This window comes from Anguilla anguilla, chromosome 1, assembly GCF_013347855.1.
Source record: "Anguilla anguilla isolate fAngAng1 chromosome 1, fAngAng1.pri, whole genome shotgun sequence".
NCBI classification, from domain to species: domain Eukaryota; kingdom Metazoa; phylum Chordata; class Actinopteri; order Anguilliformes; family Anguillidae; genus Anguilla; species Anguilla anguilla.
In genome coordinates this window covers 9,466,537-9,488,197 of record NC_049201.1, presented here as the reverse complement: position 1 = coordinate 9,488,197, position 21,661 = coordinate 9,466,537, and the positions used below count along the sequence as shown (strand labels likewise).

Genomic DNA, 21,661 nt, shown 5'->3' with positions numbered 1-21,661 from the left:
CAGAAAAATATCTAAAGCAAAAATCATTTATTTTTAATAAATATTTTTTAGTTTGGTTTACAGTCTCGCACCTATTATATACAATTCTTGCTGCAGACCAATGTTGGGGTTATTAAAAGAAAAACAAAAAAAAACCCTTGCTTTTATTCTGCCTCTAAATAGTGTGGCATTGCAATAATCTCACCCGCCCCAATGTATTCAACTACAGGGCAGACATTTTAAACTGGCGAGCAATTACAACCCACCAAGGTGAACAGCTTTCCGTAGAATTAAAATGCATGCATGCGTGAAAACCTTCCAAAACGCCACTGCACTTCAGCACCAGTGAAAGATTATCCCCCCCCCCCCCCCCATATGAGCCACACAATACTTCAGTTTGGCAACCATGTTATGTTCTAGTAATGGTATACCTTTCAGCTGAGCCTCTGCTTTGTCCCAGGTTATTCCAACGCTATTGAGCTTCACTCTGTTAAATGAGCAGAAACACTTGCCAAAACGGCCTGCACCCAGTAATAAAACACTACTTAAAAAAAAGAAACAAGCCAGCAAGGTCGTCGAAGAAAGCAATGGCACTGCACTGTTTAAATAGCCTCTACTTGCTTTATGTGGACAAATCTACATTTTAGGAGTATGAAACCCACTTCTTACAGGGCCACCTGTATGCCGGTGTCCCATCTCAATACGTGAGACTACAGTATTTCATTCTCACCTATCGGAATTTTTCAATTTATTTTTTATTTTTTTAAACAACAGTTAGAATGGAGACGATGTTGGAGGAAATCCTTTGGGGATTTATTTTGGGGCCATAGCAGGCACAGACCGTAGATGTACAGACAAATTGAGCCACAGAGGAGCCGGACGAAACGGGAGACCTGCACACGCGACAGTCCTTCGGAACAGGTTTCATACTCCTGACGTAGATCCGTACCTTTCTGCAGATGCAAAGCACAGGAGACGTGTTCTCGCTCCTCTGACAAACGCCCACCGTGCGCTCAGGATTTAACCCGCAATTTCTCAGTGTAATGGCAGATGTTTTATATAGCTAGCATCCTTACTGGTGCTCAAGACTCAGGAAGGAAAGGTTAAACCTAGTGGCAAGAAACTAAACACTTTGAAAAACTGGTTAGTGTTTCTCGTGTGAGCAAGAGCTTATTTATTCCCCCAGCAAGCATTTTCTTCCCCCACGTTCAATGAAGCGTCCCTCATGATAACTGATTATTTGACAAGGATCAACAAATCACCTGCCAAATGGCCACAGCGCCAACCAACCCCTGCCCCCGCCCAAGGACGACAGCGGCAGCACAGCCAGGTGTCACTGGCCCCTGAAGGGGTGGCCGCTCTCATGCGGTGTGTTTTTAGTCGTATTCTAGAACATTCCCCGGCCTCTCTGGCACCCCAAAATATACATCCTCAAACAATCCACCCAGAGCACTAACCTTCTGCCTCCTTCCCTTATACCATAAACTCCATCCTGCCCAAAAAAAAAAAAAAAAAATTCAAGTATCAAAAATGCATTATTGCAATACTGTCCCGCTGCAAATGCAAAATGCTTTAAATACTATAAAACTGCAAAAAAAGAAAGAAAAGGCCAAACAAAAATCAGTGCTATCAACTAAAAAAAAAAAAAAAAGAAACAAAAAGCTTCACTTTTCAAATTTCTCCCCAGCCCCAGAGGTCTCAGACGTCAGGAGCAATCCCCCCCTCCCTCCCATTAGAAAAGTTTAAATATTTTATATTTTTTAGTTCCAATAAAAATGTAAAAATAAGTCCTTTGCAGTGAATGGCTCCTCTGTGCCAGCCCTATCCGTTCTGCGCCGCTGTGACCTGCATGCCCCCAAAGTCCTCGTCCTCCTCCAGCGTTCGCTTCAGGCTCCCTGCGTGAGCGAGGGAGGGAGAGAGAGAGGGAGAGAGAGAGATGTAGGTGGGGGGGGGGGGGGGGGTGAGAGAGGGTGTAAGAGAGAGGGGGTGAGAGGGTGTGTGTGAGAGAGAGAGAGCCCACAGTCAGACTGCGATGCCACGTTCCCAGGGGACACATTGTGAAGGCTCCAGTGAAGCCAGATTGTCAGGTGTCTCCACGCTCCCTAAAAAAGGATTCACCTTCCACGGCACACCACCCGACTCACCTGGCATCCCAGCTTGCAAGGAGAAGGAACGGCCCAGCTGGATTGGCGACATCATCTTGATGGTAAGTTTGGCTAGGTAGATTGCTTCATACTCCTGTAAAGCACATGGAATCCCTCCTTACACAGCCTTTCGACCGAATGAAGTTCCATTCGTATAATCCTTACATAAGCCCTCCACCACTCCGGAGAAACATTCGTTAACACTCGCTACCTTTTCAGACAAAACACCACCTTTTATTAAGGCTGGATTAAGCCTTTATAGAAGCAAACAGAAGCACATTCTGCGCTTAACTGCCATTTCTATTGATAAACACAGACTGTCATTGTGCTATGGTTGACAGCACCATGGAAAACCGACATAACATTGTGTGACCGGGGTCTGAGATGGAATACGAAAGGAATAATACACAGTAAAGCAGCACTTAAAGGTCCTGTAATAATTTCAGAGAAATCTAATAAGGAAATCTAATAAATCTGTCTGACAGGAAGATGTTGCATTAACAAGCGTATCCCTTCATATGATGTTTTAGCCATTTGCACCAACATTATTCAGACACCCTGAAAGGATTTTGCTGCGCTGGTAAAGCAACAAGACTGAAATATACAAACAAAGAGTGGGGTGTAAGCAGTTTTAGTAGAGAAACACTAGATATAATTAATGTTGTCTTCTAGTATTTTATGTAGCAATTAGACCCTTATCCATGCACCTTCAAGGGGACTGATATCCTAAAGCCACATCTTAGGATTCCACAAGTGAATGTTGTTATTCGGGGGAATCACATTAGGTCCGTGAAGTGAAAAGAGCAGGAAAAGGCAACCAGCAAAATGAGATCAGATAAGACCAAATGTCATCTGTACCGATTTTTTTCCCCCTCTGGAATTCCCAGGAGTGCTCAGCATAAGGGGCTCTTCCTCCTGCTGCTTCACATGAGGCGGTAATAGCGGTCTGAGTGAATTACCAAGGGGCTCCGGTAAGGGCCAGCTCTCACCTGCAGCTGATGCACGAAGCCCACGTTGGGATTGATGCAGAACCTCCTCTCCTGAACATGGCTGAACGCATCCCTGTGAAGAAGCGTAGCACAGGCAGAACATGAAACGGCTGAGATTGGGCAACTGATTTTTAAAAAATTAAATATTAAAATATTCCTTATTTGTATTCCTTGTTTTACAGCCCCAATCACTGTCCAAGTTAGCTGTTTGGTCATTATATGTTTAATATTGTATAATAAGTTGTTCACAAAAATGTGTGAAAAATCAACTGGACTATTATGACTCCTGCATGACAAATATTTTACTTCTCTTCATAACTAAAAAGAGATTTCAAGAACCATGTTTCAAAGCAATAAACAGCAGAAAATGATCAAATAACTAAATAAATAAATATGTAATTAAATTTTTTAAAAAGAAAAGATAAAAAGGCTGACACTCACCTGTATTTTACACCAAATGTTTCCATAAGGTAGGCGATTACTAAGGCAGCACTAAGAAAAAAAAGAACTGGTTTGAGAAAGTGTCCGAATCTCAGAAAGAAACTTTCAATAAAAATACATTTGAATTTGTTTAATAGTGAAGTGCAGAGAGAAATGTTTGTAAAAAGTATCCAATAAATAAATGACTAATAAATGAAAAATCAGATTTAGTCAGTTCTGCTTACAGGAAATCAATCTCATACTTGCACAGGTGCGACTAACCTTCTGGATATTCCTGCATTTCCATGAACAAGTACCTTTCCTGCACAACAAAATAAAGATAGGAGAACATTCATACAGAGAAAGGTTGACAAATCAAGATCCCAAACCTTTCTGAATCATGCAAAAAAAGAAAGCGTCAATATAATATGTATTCAATGCGCCTTCACACAAAATATGGCTGAACATCCAGAGCAACTTCTATGTGGATTTAGTATTTATAGGCCCTGTAATTTTTCCATTACAGTACATACAGCTTTTTTTCTGATTATAACTGGCCCCTCAAGTGTAATTGACAATTTTCAGTACCTCCAGACTGTAAACTTCCATCAATAAATTCTTTAGTCTAAAAAGAGAAAGGAGACAAATTATGACCACTACTACAACATTGTTACACCAAGACAGCACCAATCTCCAAAATGCGCATAGTAACTCACCATTGGGAAATACCTAATAATATTTTCCACAGGGTTGTCGGCAATATCTAAGACAAGGTATCTGAAATTGCAGAACAAAAATACGATCCATGAAGATGATTTTAACTCAATTCCCAAATACGACAGTTCACCAAGAAGAAAACTGAACAACCAGATCTACTCTAGATCACACGTCTCAGTGATACGCAATACGTCATATGGAATTACACAAAGAAACTATTCCTCTAAAACAATTCATGGTTGTCTCACCTAAATTTCAGTGGAAAATTTGGCTTTATGAAATTGGCTTCAATATCTTGTCTGACACAAACAATATGAGTAATTCCCTGCTTTTCAAGGGTGGGCAGCTGAAAAAAGAAAGAAATAATTTTGCATCATTCAGAATATGAAAAATGATCACATATTCAACAGGTTTTTTAAACCCTTTTTAACACCCATTAGAACAACATGCTACTCATTAAGCATTCGCCTACCTTGCTCTTCATGGCAGCTGAATAAGGGCCTAAAAACAGGCCAGGTAAGATTTCCTGGAAAAAAAAGTTTTTTTATTACAAAATAAATTACTACATAAAATTTCATCTAATTGGTTAATGTTGGTGCACTTCACACACTTGTCTATCTTATAGTTCATCCCCCTACTTTTAAAAAATAAAATGACTGCTTGTTAGCCATGTGCGCTACCATCTTATTTCTTTTCTTATCAGCGGTATGTTCAACATTCTGCCTTATTACTCTCAGTAATGTTATTTTTATATTTCTTTTTTCTCCAACTCTCCTTATAGCTTTATTCATCCACTGTGGACACTGTTTTTTCAACATACTTTTCCTTACCTTTGGAATGAATTTACATTGTGCATCAAGAATAACCCTTTTGAACCTGCCCCATTTTTCATTCAGTCTTGCAATCAAGAAGTTGTGAACAATCTATATTACTTAAATTCACTCGTATCTTTGTAAAGTTGGCACACCTAAAATTTTAATTCTGGACTTAAGAGACGGCCATCTTAATTTGCCAAAATACATCAAAACTAACTGCAGAATGATCACTTGTCCCAAGTGGCTCAACTACCTCTATGCTGCAAATTCTCTCAGGATCATTATAATGCACCAGATCCAGAACTGGTCTACCCTTTTCAGTCTCTAACCTCCCTGGCGGGGAGGTTTACGGACTACGCTGTCGACACCTCAAATAAATGATTCCCCAACTATCACCAAATCCTATTTCCTGGATGATGTGGCCATCTGGGTTCCCTGTGGCCCATCAGGCCTCCTACTCACAGGGTCAAGGGTTAGGTCCAATTCCTGCAAGGGCTGGAATCAGTTGGACACCACAACCTCTAGAGATGCCGCCTCTGTGTGGTATGCACACGTATTACCTGACACCATATAATTAAATCAAGATTTGGAGAGCAAGCGCTCACTTGTCAACACCACTGCCATTATCATAACCGGGAAAATTTGCACATTTTTTAAATGGCAATCTTGGCAAGTGTTTTGAATAACTTCATTTTAGTCACATCATGGTACAAGCTGTTCCTTGGTAATATAGTTCAAACAAGGGACTTGAGTTACCAGCCACCAAAACTGGTTGGTTGGAATGTTGTAGGGGATAGAAATAGATCTTACATCCAGGAACCCAGACCTGCACCTAATGCTTTACAACATCGGCTCCATTGAGAGACACGCCAGTTAGCATTAGTGCTAGAAAGAAGAGGGTCATACTCTGGTGACAGCCACCCCACTGCCATTCCTGCATTCAGTGGGTCATTTCAGACATGAATATACACCAAATGCACATTTCTGTAGCTAGGCTCCACAGCATTGGGCCACACGGGAGGAATAAAAACTTCATATTTTGAGTCATGGTGCAAGTTTAATGCCACCCATATGGACCACCCACTAAGCAAGCCTGTATTGTCTGTGATCACTGCACTGTACTATTGTTGATTCCCATTATAAACAAAACTGAAACTGTCAGCCTAGTGTGAAACAGCTTGGTAGCAAGCTAGATAGATCCTTCGAACCTTTCTCAGTAATTTCTTCAGATATCACAAAAAGCTTATGAGACATCTAAATGCACATTTCCAGTGTCTTAGCTGTGTCCCTATTCTGAGTTTTGTGGGACAAACAGAAATTTCATGTAAGGCTCAGGGATCAGTGAACAAACAAACTGTTGTCCAGACTGTGCTAAATGAATCAGACAGAATCCTACAACAAGACATGTGTAATGTATCCCTAACGTACAGTTCATAATGCTGTCAATGGTGGGCATTCACACACGACCAGCCTCTGAGTTTAACAGCAAAACCCAAAGAAATCCTACCAAATACACATTTATAACTAATAACTCAATTATTGTCAGGTATTATGTAAAATATCCATTATGTTTAGTGCACTAAGTCCTACTGAGACATAAAGCGCAGTTACTAAAATTCTGTCATTAAGGCTTTTTCTAGACATGTCCCCTATCATTGCAAAACAGTTTTCTAGAAATAAGTACATCTATATGCTTAAAACATTATGTTCTATTGTGTTAAACTAAACGCTCAAAAATGGTATGATGTTACATTAACATTACATGATTTTACTGCTGTATTCAAATATCTAGTAGAGGGTAGTCAAATTAAGTGGTCACAGAATAAAAACTATCATGTGCCTTCCCCAGTTACAAACTGTAACTGCTGTAAAAGTAATTAAAGTAAAGGCACAATATGATTAGTTTATCCCAAGCACGCGAGGCATTCCAGTCTATGCACATACCTGCATTTCTCGCCTCATTGGATACGCCCAGTCCTGTGAAATCAAGAAGTCTGCATTAGTTAATCATTACAAAGGTAGCCGTACCTGCGCACTGCCAACCAGTTGGATGCGCATAAAGCTTAAAATATGAAGCCACGGAGACTTAATGGATTAGCTACCCTGGAATGTTGCGAATGTATTGAGAAAAATGTAACAACCATTGCTAACACTGATATTTAACAAAAAAAGAGCAGTGTAGCCAACTACCAAGAAGCCAATCTCTTATTCAAAATCGTTTGCGGGTGGACGTTGATTACACGTCGATAGTGAAACAAGCACAAGCAAGAATGATGTACAAAAACATTAATTGGCGCTAAGTAGAGACAGCTACTTAGCGAACAAAACATCTAGCCAAATGTAACAACAGCGAGCTAGCTAAGATGCAACACCACATTAGCCATCTAGCTATCTAATCTGAATTAAAGCAGATTATACTTGTTTTAACATGTAGTTAGCTAGCGAAGTGGCTAAACCGCAAACTGCTAGCAAGCTCTCTAGCATTAGCTAAATGACACAGAGCATTGTTAGTAGTTAGCTGGCTGGCTAACACCTGACAACCGCTTCAAATCGGTTTCAGCATTTAACGACCCGTTTTGCTACACAACACCAGCTTCAAAAATACAACTAAACACATTTTCTTACTACCGGACGCAAGATATCTGATCAGTTTGCTAGCTCCTGCTAGCCTAACTAGTTTATGACATTTACCAGTTGGTCCTCCTTAGAGGCAGGTAGGGACGGGAAATTAAGCTTATTTTCCCCGTCCATAATGCGGTGTTTTCGGGCACCGGTGGCCCAACTCGCCACAGAAAAGTCGTACAATGCTGTTATTTGTTGTCGTAACTAGCTAACTGTAGTATCGTTGGAGTTTGTTTTGGAGCCCCACATGCATGTCCGCCATGATGCTCGCTACCAAGAGAGTCACGTGATCTGTCCCTACTTTCAAAGTTAGGGACCATCTCGTATGGCGGGTGATTCGTGTCAAACTTAAGAATAAGAGAACGAGAACCATAGAAATGTGAACGAAAACGTGAATAACGTTCCTTTTTTATTTCATTACACTGGGCCTTATCCACGAAACATGCATACGATCATATTTGATCGTAAACTGCCTGTAAGAACGTTTCCAAAAACATTTCGGCATTTATCTTTTTTTTTGTTAATGTGTAATTGTTCATGGCTGGTTCCTTATGTAAACCGCACGAACAGGACTGCGCATAAAATTTACAAACATCCAGCAGTCTTCATGTCATGCACCTGGGATATGCACAAAAACAAAGTCTGCACATGTGCCATGAATCTCATATCTTTTTTTGTATACAAGTATATAATTAAATAAAAGTTTTGTGAATGAGGCCCATTGTGTGCTTCAGTTTTGTATGGCATGTTCAGCAGCAAATCCATCATTCGCTGTATTTAGCTTGCGTTTTCAAATGGGTTGTGTAAACTCATCCACGTCTTACTTGAGAGTGAGCATACCTGATGAATGTTTGTCAAACCTATTGTTCTTTATGTTTGTAAGTATTTTTCATTTTGGCTCATAAAATTCACGGTTGTGTATTTTACAATTCGTATGCACATCATGTCACAGAAAATCTTAAAACAGCCTTTCTAAATGTGCTTTCTTTGGAAATGACTGCCTGTTGTCTGTCTGTACTATTTTATTTTTTTATTTATTTAACCTTTATTTACCCAGGGTAGGTTCGCTGAGCACGGATGCTCTTTTTCAGCAACGCCCTGCTTTACACTCATACACATTCACACCTGGGAGCTGCCCAGTACAACCACAATCCTCTATTGTCGGCCACTGAGCAGCTCCACAAGTGATAGGTGATTGTTAAATTAAGGACAAAAATGGGATTCCAAGAAATACTCTGGCTGCTAAAAAAAAAAAAAAAAAAAAAACCCAGTAAATTATCCTCCAAATATCTAGTACGGTCTATTGTCATGAGCATACGTTTCATGCATCTGTGAACTCTTAATATCATTTCGCTCATCTCTGTGGCCATTTATAAAAATTAATATATTGACTGTCAATGCTGAAAACGATGACTATTTTTGAGTTTGCCAATATGATAAAACTTTCAGATTAGACACATGCATCAAAGATTGGTTATTTTACAGAAAGTTTTTAATGACTGTATTTTACATGGTACAAAGTCAACCAGGCATACAGCTTTCATATATTTTATAAGCGATAGATATAAATGCTTCATTGATGCACATTTCTTTTCTCCTAAAGTGGTAATAAATCACTGAAATACTTTCACTTCTGACAGTGTTTAATAGGAAACAAGACAGATCCAGGAACAATTGTAGTAAATGTATATTCAATCATTCTTGAGGTCAATTGATGGTTCAATATTACACTTGTGTAGAAATGGCAAAGAGTATCTTATAGTAGGACATTGAAATTGTACAATTACTCAAAAGACAGCCATATGTTTTTTTTTTCTCCAATGGACAGAATAGAACAAAGCTTTTCTTTTTTTTGCTACATACAAAAAAACACCGTAGCATAGCGTTATCCTCTAAAGTTAATGGATTCTACACTCTACACTTGTATATATATTTGTAATGGAGTACAGTACAGAAATGGCAAACTTTCCCATTTTTAAGCAGTTTGTCTTCTCTCTGGTGCACCCAAGATTCTTCTCGATGGTAAGGAACTTTGTTATACTGGCTTGTAGTCCAGTTTGGATTCCAGCTTCTTAGAATCTGCCACTTTGCGCACTGCCTTCATGAAATCTTCCTGAGTTACATACTCGTGATCAGCACGGATTGCAAACATGCCTGCAAAAGCAATTATGCAATTATGAAGGTTTGCATTAGCACTGCAGCGACTAAAGAGATCTGTGCACAGTTAGAACAGTGTCACTTGAAACATGGGTCGCAGAAAGATCATGGTTCTCACCTGCTTCAGTGCACACGTTTCTCAAATCGGCTCCATTGAAGCCATCGGACAGCTTCACAATTGCTTCATAGTCTGCGAATAATCAAATATATACCAGGAATTACAAAAGAAAAACAGTGGAGCTTTATAGCGATGTATAAAGCTCCACCAAAACAAAAGTAGACAGAACAACCGAAAAATATATTTCCGGAAATCAAAACAAATATTGCGATTAAAATACCAGTCTAACCTTAAATTAATGTATTGCGGACAAACCACCTGTTAAATGACCTGTTAAATTAAGATGGCAGGCATTCAGAGGTATTGTGCCTTAAACATAAGATAATTACAGCAAGAAAAGTCCCTGAGAACTCCCCGGGTCCCTCAGCAGGACTCAGCCCAAGTCTTCGCAAACTGACCTATTTCTCCATGCTTGGTAATGGGTCCAGAGTGGATCTTCAGGATGTCCAGGCGAGCTTGCTCATTCGGTAGCTCAATGTCTACAGGGAGGGAAGAGTCCGACAGAGTAAAGTTTGGTAACAAAAATCTTCAGAAACATTTTCTTAATAGATCTAGAGAAGTCTATGAGAAATAAACAGAGCTGTAAGTATATCAATTTCTCCAGGTAACAAGTACGGGTAAATTGCTATACACGCCGCTCCTACTTTACGGGACTCATCGAGCACACGGTGGCTATAAAGTACCCAATAAAATCTAACATCCATAAAACACCAATACATTTCTAACTGCCTTTCTCTGGTTCTGCCATGTTGTATTTTCCAAAACGAAAAGGCATACTAGCAAAACCAAACCATTTCAAAAACCGACAATCCAATTTTAATAAAACATGATACACATCCAAGACAACAGATTTGTTCCATTTCAGATTTCTACATAAAAATACAGCCAGCAAAAGCAATCAAATATCACTTACACAAACTATCAAAGTAAAAAAAAAAATTTCAACGTTGAGGTTAAGCAGTGTAAAAATTTGGTGCAACACAGCATTTTGGATGATGTTGTACTAGTACATTTTGACCTGAAAATGCACGTTTGATAAGCACATCACAGGCCTTGGACAAAAGGACAGACTGAGCTGAAATATCAGCACAGTGGTAACGTACGGATCTTGCGGTCCAGCCTGCCTGGACGTAGTAAGGCAGGGTCCAGGGTGTCAGGCCGGTTTGTGGCCATGATCATCTTCACCCTATGCAGAGTATCAAACCCATCCATCTGGTTCAGAAGCTGGGGAAGAAATCGGATGGGACAAGGTCAAGGTCAAGGTCGAGGACAGCAGTGTTGCTCAACATCTAGAACAGCATCGGCTGCACATGCGATTTCATGAAGTTAAAATCGACAAGGAATAAAATGAACACCGAAAGGGTTCTATCGAATTATGTGTGAATAACAGCTGAATGTGAAGCTCACCTCCATCAGTGTCCTCTGAATCTCTCTGTCAGCAGACGTTCCCTCAGAGAAACGACGGCCCCCTGAACAACAAGGCACAACATCAAAATGACAGCAGTGCCACCACTGATCATGTTGCTAAGTGATGCAGAGCTACAGCCCAGGATGCTAGCAGGGCACATGGTTTCGACACACAACTACAGACTGCACGTATCAGTGATTCCTGAATCCCTGGCTGTGGTGTCATCATGAGAGGGTTTCAGTGGGACGTTGGGTTCTTACCAATGGCATCAATCTCATCCATGAAGATTATGCAGGGCTGGTGATCCCTGGCATAGTTGAACATCTCCCTGATCAGCCTGGCACTTTCTCCAATGTACTTGTCCACAATGGAGCTGGACACCACCTGGGTCAGAAGGGCAGTGTTCAGAAACGGAGCTCCTTCGCGAGAGAACTCAGAAAACCATGATGTGGGAGACAGAGCAGCTCACCTTCAGGAAGTTGCAGTCAAGCTGACTGGCAACGGCTCTGGCCAACAGGGTCTTTCCAGTGCCTTAGAAGAAAGAAAAAATGTAAAGCTCCACCTCGTATAATCTAGTGCTTCAGCCCAAATGTGTGTGTGTGTGTGTGTGCGCGCGTCCATTAATGTGCGTAAAATTCCTTCCTTGCATCACAACCTCACAACAGAGAGAACATGTTGTAATCACCTGGTGGTCCATACAGCAAACAGCCCTTGGGTGGGATGATACCCACTCTCTGGAAGAGCTCTGGGTTTGTCAGGGGCAACTCGATCACCTGCAAGAACAGATACACTGTTAACATCCCACTGCAAATCATACTGCCCAAAAACTATCCAATTACCAGTCAAAAGAAACATATAAATGACAGCTCACCCAAACATTTTAAAAATCATCTGATTTCTTAAGGATTAGAAAAGACAAGTAGAAAAAAATGTTCTAATTTACGACCAATGAAACAAAATGAAAACACCTTAACACAAGCATGAGAGAAGATTATGCCAATCAATAACATTCACCTGCATGGTTGTAAAAAAAATCAGTAATTCACCCTTAATGACAAAACGGGCATGGGACAGGGGTTTATGATGTACCTCTCGCAGTTCACGGATCTGCTCTGACAAGCCCCCAATCTCTGAGTAAGAGACACTGCCTGGGTCTTCATGGGACATATTGTACACCAGGGGGTCCACCTCTCTGGGCAGGTACCTGTAAATAGCACACAATATGGTTCAGTTTTCACTGGTCAAAGAAAACTAGAAAAGGTGAAATGTCAAGTCTTTTGTCCCCATGCCATTTTTTGCCTGTGACCATATTCCCTGTAATTTTGAGGCAGAAGCAGAAAGAGGAGTAGAGTAGCACAGTTACGTATAAGTTTGTTTGTGTGGCAGTAAATAGAGGCACAGGACTATTTCTGTTGGTTGTCACTGCTCACTAAAACCGGGACGTTTTCCATTTATATTATCTTTCATTAAATTCAGCAATCCTTTCATTCAAATCATTCATTTGTTCATGAGCATGCTTGTGCCATTGGGCATTTGTTGGGTACTTGCAGCCCTGGGACTCAATGGCTGAACCCGTGTTCAGCAGTTGTCTACGATCATGAAAATGCACTTTTTTGTACGTCGCTTTGGATAAAAGCGTCTGCCAAATGAATGTAATGTAATGTAATGTTAAGGGTATAACACTGCTGAAGTTCATGGCCGTGTCATCAGAGGAACATGGGTTCGTACATTGGCTAATGTTCCAATGAAGACCCATCTTCAGATCAACATCATCTGCTGCTATGTGTATAATGTGACTATGCATGACGTTAACACATGCAAGCCATGCCAGACACATTGGACAAGGTTACATCCACCATGTAATCAGAGCATGTAATGCTATATGTGACATATAGCAACCTGTTGCAGGGACTTCTTACGGGGGGGTGGGGGGGAATCTTACCTCATAATGGTAAGTGTTGTCATGTCCAGGGCAACTCTGGTGCCAGGCTTGAGTTTGGATTTATCCAGCTGAATTACAAGAAATAAGGTTTGACAAATGTTTCAAATTCAACATAGCTAAAAAAAATAAATAAAGAGAGAGTACAATGAAACCAGCTGTATGTCTATACAATAAAACAAAGTTGCCAATTGTATAATATGGCATCACAGGCAGTAGACTGCAAGTCTGCAATATATGTACCAATACTGAAAATCCTGTTTGAACTTACTTGTCGACGGCAGCCAACAACATAACGTGGACCATTGGTTGCTTTAACAATAACTGCAATAAAATAAGAAATATTTAATGCAAAGCAAAACCACGTACAATTACTGATATTAAATCTTCAAAAACGATGTGAACACTTCCCTATAAATAAAAATAGCCGCATTAGGCACCATGACTTTGTTTACAAAAACATAATAATGCTGTTAATGAACTTACATTTCTCTTCTGTTAACTGTTTCAGCACTTCGCCGACAATCTACAAAGAAATGACAGAACAATACAACAATCAGCATAAGCACTTAATTCCACATTCGCACGACTTACATTATAAAGACCTGGATAAAGAACAACGGGAAATTTTACACTGCAGGTATATTTGTGAAATATGGAAATGCTCATACCTGTCCGACACTTTGCAAAGCTTTCAGGTCATTTTCGGATTTCTCGTATTGCTTTGTGAGTTCCTTTAGTTGTTCTCGCACTTAAAACAGAAAAAATAGAAACACAACGTTATCTCACTTAACAAGGTCATGGTACAACATAAGCTAGGCAGCTAGCCGGTCAGGCGATGCCCATGTAACTGCGGCAGCATTCTCAATAATCCATGGTTTCAATTTCCCACGACTGAAGGACCTCACAGTGAAGATAAATATAACCCAACTCATTGATATTATTATGGATAAAATATCCTTCCCTTCCAGTCATTCAGTATTTGTATTAGTGCCAATGGCATAGATAGCTGGCGATATTCAGTTCATTCAGCACAGTTAAACACAAACAGTTAACTTAAATGAAATTATACTTGCGTCACGACGATAAAATAACAAACATTTGTTTTGACTGATATTAGCTTGCTCCCTAAACCGGTAGACTAATGATAACTATTTAGCAAGTACAAACGAAACACTAACGGTGATACTTGGGCTAGTATCAGCTAGCTAGCTAAGTAAAATAGCCAACCAACTAGCTAGCCTATCGAAAGTCGCATCAATTTAAAGAATGGCTAGCACGATCGATCTATATTCCAGCACGATGACCCTACTTATTGCTGTTTATGCAGAAGCTACAAGCTAGCTTGCAATTTAAGTAAATAGTTGTTTTCTCTCAGCCCAAAAGACAGCATGACAACACACATTTTTCGGCAGCACATCAATGGATGGTCGGATGACAAAGCGACTTAGGCAGTTGGCTTGTTCATGTCACCATTTAACTGCAAAATAAGCAGTTGGGCGACACGATTCCTGAGGAGAATGTCAGTTTAAGCACATTTTATGACTAGCAGAATACATACGTTCTTTCAGACGCCCGTCAATTTCTTTGTGGTCAAGTAATTTCTTCCTGTAGTCCTGTAGGGCTTTCTCTCTGGGATCCGCCATGTTGCACTGCCTGACGGTTTCTCTTGGGTCCCGTGGAATTGTGGGAATTATTCGCGTGGTATTCTGGGTTACTGTGTGAATTCACTGCGATCCATTCTGCGCGGGTACTGCGCAGATAGTGATGCATTGATCTTGTAAATTATTGGAGAAATGTATGGTTCCTGATTTTACCCCTTCGTTAAAAATAAAATAAAATAAAAATCTACGTCTCTGAGGATGCATGGATATTTAAGTAGTTAATTATTCAGAACTGTGTAATGTAATGTGTACACAACGGAATATAACCTAATAAAATAGTTAATAATTTAGAATTTTATCTAAATTTGAGCCTATTATCACTCTGCTTTCAAACACTGCTGTGAAAAATAAATGGTGTTATCAGAGAGTTCGTTTTCAGTGTAATGAAGAAACAATGAACAAGCGTTATGCATTCAAATCAATTCAAAACAGCTGCCAAGGGAGCAGTCACGTAATTCACGTATTTGAGTGAGTCAGTAGGAAGTAGCGTAATTTTCAGTATTCTGGCTCAATCGCTTCATGCGAGTGCTATCGTAATTTAAGGATATAGGCAACTGAGAAGTGACAGCGCTATGACTAGTTACTTTGTGACCACGTAGCCTAACACAAGTAGGAGAAACCCTAGAATCCGTGAATTTCAGCGAGTAGGCTACAACGCGTAGACTTCCGAAGGCTTTTATAGGGGAATTGTTGAAATAGCCGATTAGACAGAGGGCAGGTATGGAGTACACAGTTACGGTGTTCCTTTTGCTGGGAATTCTTCCACTTCTTAATTCCATGAACTCAAGCTCGAGTTCTGCCGCACACAGGTGCTTCTGTCAGGTAAGTCAAAATTTCAGTGAACGTTACTATTACGACAGGTGAATTGTTCGAATGGTAAACAGTACCAATGCTAAACGATTGCAATGGTATTAATTATAATGCTTATAATTTGAATAGTAGGCTAACAGCAATATCATAAGGAACGATAGCTTAATAACCATCATCATCACCATCAACAACAACATAAGTAGCTATGTCCGTTGCGTATTGTTCTTATTCTTATTCTTATTCTTCTGCCTAGTTGGCTTTGCAGAGGTTAGGTCAGAATAGTGTTCACTGTGAACTGTGTTCTTGGCTAGAAATAGCTGTACAAAATAAGTATTGTACCTTACTGAACCTGTGTTCAGCAGTTGTCTATGACCATGAAATGCACTTTTTGTACGTCTGCCAAGTAAATGTAATGTAATGTATTGAAAAAGTTGTCATGAACTTTCTAAGGTAACGGGACACTTGGATGACTGTACATGCGACGTGGAGAGCATCGATGCCTTCAACAATATTGAACTCTTTCCGAAACTTCAAAAGCTGCTGGAGTCCGATTATTTCAGGTTTTACAAGGTGGGGACATAATTTATTTCGCTCCTGTATAACACGTCTCATTTAGCCTTGTTACAGTAAGCAAAAGAATGTTTACCCTTTGTCTTTTGTCCCAGGTGAATCTGAACAAACCCTGCCCGTTTTGGGAAGAAAACAGTCACTGTGGATCGAGAAATTGTGCCGTGAATCCATGCAAAGCAGTGAGTACCGTATGAGCACAAAAACGAGATTTGTTGCACTCAACATCTCACCTTCGTTTAAATAATTTAATTGTTTTTTGATGTCTAACAGAATGAGGTGCCGGAGGGGATCAAATCAAGCAGTTTCAAGGTACAACTGTTAAACCATTGTGACTTTAAAATAGTAATAAAAAATGAATTAAATGTAATACAATTCACTGTAATTCTTTTTTCAGTATTCAGAGGAAGCCAGTAATGAACTACAGGAGTGTGAGAAGGCTGAAAAGCTGGGTTCTGTGGACAGCTCACTCAGGTGCTGTGCTGTGCTGCTTATGTCTTTCACTGCACATGATCAATAGCGAGAAATACATCAGTAGCCTACAATAGTCTATACAAGTGAAATACGGTACTATAGTTATAAACACGGTTTGTTGCCTTGTTATTACATTTTAAACATTTATTTGTACCACTCTTGACTAATTTCCGTACTCAATGCAGTGTAAATATACAGGCAGTGAAATTTCTCCACTGCGCTGTTACCCCCTTTGACCAGTTCTGTAAAAAGGTTTGCACATTGTTGGCTATCGTAATTCACGGTACATCGTCAACAACAATTTATAGTAGGAATACGTAAGCTTGCAGCACTTTGTTGACTAAGACAAAGTGTAGCATCTTTTTTTACTCTGAAGAGGGTGATTATTGGGCTCGCGTTAAACTTTCTCTGTTATTAAAAGTCTTATTGTGGCCTAATACCTCAGTGAGTTTTCAACAAAAGCAAGTCCTTTCCTGAGCATACCTGACAGAGGCTCTCGCACTGTGTAGTGAGGAGACTCGCCGGGCCCTATTGGACTGGAACAGACACGATGATGTGGAAGACCGCTTCTGCGTCGTGGACGGTGAGATTTCTAACGAAATTTATTCGCACGATTTTACCCACCCCACCCGGTTCATTGCGCAGATCAGAACACATCTCTGCACTGTCGTGGATGGGTTGCGTGAAAAAATGCTGAGTGTTGGCTTGGTAACCATGCAGAAAGATGACGGATTCACTTTCAATGCTGTCGACCCCATATGACCCCTCTGTGTTTCCCTCAGACGAGGAGTCACCTGATTCCCAGTATGTGGATCTGCTGCTGAATCCCGAGCGTTTCACTGGATATAAGGGGACTGAAGCCTGGCAGATTTGGAACAGCATCTATGAGGAAAATTGCTTCAAGTAAGTCTGCTCTGTCAGAGCTCTGACGGTTACTTTTTGGGGAGCGGGAGAAAGTGTTGCCGTGAGGTCTTATTTGCCTCTCATGCACGCGTTTATTTCCTCTGCTTATTTGGTATGCTATACTGCCCTCTGCTTGCCAAGACATGTTTTGTCAGTGGCAGTCATTTTTTAAAGCAAAAAACCTCTGAGTAACTAGGAGTGTAAACGGGCAATTTCTTCTTTGAATAAACTGAATGTTTTTTTTTGTTGTTTTTTTTAAACCTGTCAGTTTTGTAGTGTGCGTTATGTTTATTTGCCATATGATTACGCTGTTTGCTTTTCTTTCAGGCCAAACACTGTTAAACGACCATTGAATCCTATGGAAAGATACAGTAAGTTGATAACATGATTTTTTCTGGAGTTAGTCTCAACTGCACCTGACTCTGTTCTGAAGTCAAATCATATTCATGTGAAGAATGCCAGTCCTAATGATATCTGGAAGTTGATAATGGTTATTTGTTTAATGTTTCACTTATCCTTTTTGTAATGATACATGTTTCATTTCTTTCCCTCAGGAGAAAAGGATGGTAAGATATGTTTTTTCATTGTGTTTTATTATGTTTTCAAATGTATATTTCTTCATTTTGAACTTTCTATTCTGTTGGATTTATTTCTCACCTCCACAAATGAACTCTTATTTTCAGGAAGGTCATTTTACAGATGGCTAGAAGGTGAGTATGAAGAGATACTTCCTGTCCTTACCTTGAAAGCTACCCTAGGCTGTTTACTGCCATTTTTGTATGATGTGCTGATGTTTAGACGTCATGGTGATGATGTGATGCACTGTGGAGAAGCAGCACGATCTGAACCCCGTGCCTCTGTGTCTCTTAGGCCAATGTGTGGAGAAAAGAGCTTTTTTCCGACTTGTCTCTGGGCTACATGCCAGTATCAGTGTCCATCTGAGTGCCAGGTACCTCTTGGATGGTGAGTGACACAGAGAAGGATCATTTCTATGAGATATACTCTATATTGAATTTTTTGTTTGTTTGTTTGTTATTTTTGCTCATGCTCTGGTGCTCTTGCCCCTTAGATAACTGGTTTGAGAGGAAGTGGGGTCACAACATCTCAGAGTTCCAGCAGCGTTTCGATGAAGAATTGACAAAAGGAGAGGGGCCAAAGAGGCTGAGAAACCTGTACTTCCTCTACCTGATTGAGCTGCGTGCACTGTCCAAAGTCCTGCCTTTCTTTAAACTTCCCTCCTTCCAGCTTTACACTGGCCAACCTGCCCAGGATCAGCGCAACAAAGAGCTGCTGTTAGAAGTCCTCCATGTGGCCAAGTGAGTGTAACTACAGGCAAAATGTTTCAAAACATGGCACTGTGTAACCTATGAAAAATGATAGTGCTTTTTCGTGTCTCCTAGTTGATGAGTAATATTTATAATGCCAGTAAGTTCAGCCAAAAACATTAAGAGGAAGGGCATTTCACATTTACGCTACCCAAATCCAGCAGCAACACTGGTATTGACGTGGTATTGTACAATGACTGTAATATAATCAATTCAACTGCATCAATGAAAGGTTTCGGGTGCCTGACTCTAAAAACTCTCCGCAGGTCTTTCCCTTTGCACTTTGACGAGGCATCTCTGTTCACTGGAAATCTACAGGAAGCAGCCAAGCTGAAGGTAACTTACTGAATCCATATGGGGAGCACCTCAGACCATACACACCATCTTCTGTAACAGTCTTTTAAAACTTTTTCTCTCTGAATGTCTCTCTCTCTCATTTACTTATTCATTTAATTGTATGTGGCTTTGGTAGTTTTACTTGCGTGTATGGGATATGGTTTATTAAAGGACAGAAGAAGTCAGTCTCTCTCTCTCTCTCTCTCTCTCTCTCTCTCTCTCTCTCTCTCTCTCTCCCTCTTTCTCTCCCTCTCCCCTGTCTGACATCAGGAGGATTTCAAGCTGACCTTCCGGAACATATCCAGGATCATGGACTGTGTTGGATGCTTTAAGTGCAGACTGTGGGGGAAACTGCAGGTTGGCACAGTGCCAGTTGATTCCCTTCTTCAGTACAGAAAATCACCAGCAGTAAAGCTGCTTTCTCCGCATTTATTCAAGCCATATGACACCGAATGTCCTTTCCAAAAGTCCTGAGAGGACTGGGCTCACACACATTTGGTAGACTTTCTGATCACAGTTTGCGGAGGTTTACCAGACTTTTTATTAAACAGCCTCATTTGTGGCTATAGTGAGCCATTGTTATTCTGCAAGAATTGATTTAATGTAATTAATAAGGCATAGTCACGTGTTGCCGTTTCGGTGTGATTCTGATATGCCCCCCACCCCACCCCACCCCCCTGCCCTTCCAGACCCAGGGCCTGGGCACAGCGCTGAAGATCCTGTTCTCCGAGAGGCAGATTGAGGCCCTGCCCAAGTCCAGGAGCCCCAACCCCACTTTCCAGCTGACCCGGCAGGAAATCGTGGCTCTCTTTAACGCCTTTGGGAGGTACGACCGTTCCGACCAGCCGATGTCACAGGTGGACAGTCACGTGTTTTGGCTTTACCGAAACGGTCCGTATGAATGATCGGTTGGTTTTTTTTTTTCTTCGTTTTTTTCAGAATCTCAACTAGCATCAGAGAACTGGAAAACTTCCGGTCGCTGCTGTCAAAGGTGCACTGAGGAGCGAGGCCTGCCGCTCTGACGTGCCACAGAAAAACTTAACTGCCCCACACAGTACGAACACATACTATTCCTACCCCTCCCACTCTGTTTTCTGCTGCTGTGAGTATACTGTCTGAAACTGCTGTCTGAAAAGGAGCTTAGAATATGACTGTTTTTTAAAGCAATATGCAGCGAGTTCTTAATAGCTACATATTTTGTCAGCTTGGTTGCCAGGTAGATGAAGCAGGGCTTAACCTGGCACATTTTAATAGTGGCTTTGCTGCCACTGCTAGTTTTAACTCAGGTGTGTCTAACCAAAGTCCGGGAGGGCTGGAGTGTTTGCAGGCTTTTGTGGCTTCCTTCTAATCAACAGCCAGTTTAGGCCTTGGAAACAAGTCACATGGTTTCTTTAGCCAATCGGTTAAGAAATAAAATAAACCCTGAAGTGCAAAACCTGTAGGCACTCTAGCCTTCAGGACTAGGTCTAACACCTAACCTATTCTGTCTGTACTGTATCTGAAGAATGACTGATGGTCTCAGTTAAAATTTATCAGGTGAAAAATTCAAAGGGGCAAAGTATGTCTAAGCCATTCTATCCCATTGCTGTGTATTATTTTGGGTGTTTTCTGCTGCATTTCACAGATCTTTTTTGCCAAGTTAAAGATAATTTTTGCACCTTTTTAGATGACCACTATTGCACTAGTGCAGTCTTCCAAGTTTCATGTGTAATCAAGACTGTGTGAATGTGTACTGTGCCCAGGACCTAGCAATATTCTGCTGTCAACCGTGAAACCACTGTAGCTTTTATTGCACTATATTAATGGGAGCTCACAAAAATTATTTATTTAAATTTGTACAAATGAAGTGTAAAGGTTATATTTGAATGGGTATGATCACAATCATTTTGTCTAGTTGATTAAAAGGATCCATCTCAATATTTGTACATTAAATAAGAACTTCCAATGCTTATAATATGTAATGCTAATTTCCTGAAATCTTCACAGTATGTATTGTGCTTGATCTTATGCATTTCTTTTATAATTATTTTTTTTTTATAAATCTGGTTTTGATTGCTCATTTCAAATGCTTGATTTTCAGTGTTTTCAGTGACATCGCTGAGGCTATACAAGTATCCTAACAAAAAAGTTAACGACAGTGGGCGATTTAAAAAAAAAAAAAAAATCAGCAAAACATTTTCCCATAAAACCCGATCACCGAAAGGCCAACGCAGCAGCGGACTAGAGTAGGAAGATCGCAGTCGAACAGTTGTGTCCAAAACCTATGGACACTGA

General features: G+C 40.5%; 3 protein-coding genes across 3 annotated transcripts; 1 reads left to right on the top strand and 2 right to left on the bottom strand.

Annotated features, from left to right (window-relative positions):
• Positions 1 to 12: 12 nt before the first annotated feature.
• On the bottom strand, positions 13 to 7,985 carry styx (serine/threonine/tyrosine interacting protein). The gene is made up of 11 exons (XM_035426554.1): positions 7,756 to 7,985; positions 7,009 to 7,041; positions 4,722 to 4,775; positions 4,498 to 4,595; positions 4,249 to 4,309; positions 4,121 to 4,157; positions 3,815 to 3,854; positions 3,554 to 3,604; positions 3,113 to 3,185; positions 2,124 to 2,217; positions 13 to 1,874 (listed from the first exon to the last, which is right to left on the bottom strand). Exons 1-11 carry the CDS (start codon positions 7,813 to 7,815, stop codon positions 1,801 to 1,803), a joined length of 675 nt encoding a protein of 224 aa, XP_035282445.1. The 5' UTR covers positions 7,816 to 7,985; the 3' UTR covers positions 13 to 1,800.
• Positions 7,986 to 9,156: 1,171 nt separating this feature from the next.
• psmc6 (proteasome 26S subunit, ATPase 6) lies at positions 9,157 to 15,012 on the bottom strand. The gene is made up of 14 exons (XM_035436477.1): positions 14,870 to 15,012; positions 13,980 to 14,059; positions 13,795 to 13,834; positions 13,580 to 13,632; positions 13,312 to 13,379; positions 12,459 to 12,573; positions 12,055 to 12,142; positions 11,839 to 11,900; positions 11,630 to 11,753; positions 11,369 to 11,430; positions 11,065 to 11,185; positions 10,360 to 10,440; positions 9,962 to 10,033; positions 9,157 to 9,840 (listed from the first exon to the last, which is right to left on the bottom strand). Exons 1-14 carry the CDS (start codon positions 14,952 to 14,954, stop codon positions 9,722 to 9,724), a joined length of 1,170 nt encoding a protein of 389 aa, XP_035292368.1. The 5' UTR covers positions 14,955 to 15,012; the 3' UTR covers positions 9,157 to 9,721.
• Positions 15,013 to 15,100: 88 nt separating this feature from the next.
• ero1a (endoplasmic reticulum oxidoreductase 1 alpha) lies at positions 15,101 to 21,446 on the top strand. The gene is made up of 16 exons (XM_035436465.1): positions 15,101 to 15,794; positions 16,233 to 16,352; positions 16,448 to 16,531; positions 16,623 to 16,661; positions 16,747 to 16,823; positions 17,333 to 17,406; positions 17,606 to 17,726; positions 18,054 to 18,097; positions 18,281 to 18,292; positions 18,410 to 18,436; positions 18,597 to 18,689; positions 18,796 to 19,042; positions 19,318 to 19,387; positions 19,658 to 19,744; positions 20,077 to 20,213; positions 20,327 to 21,446. The coding sequence occupies exons 1-16, from the start codon at positions 15,693 to 15,695 to the stop codon at positions 20,385 to 20,387; spliced, it is 1,395 nt and encodes a 464-aa protein (XP_035292356.1). The 5' UTR covers positions 15,101 to 15,692; the 3' UTR covers positions 20,388 to 21,446.
• The last annotated feature ends 215 nt before the right edge of the window (positions 21,447 to 21,661 follow it).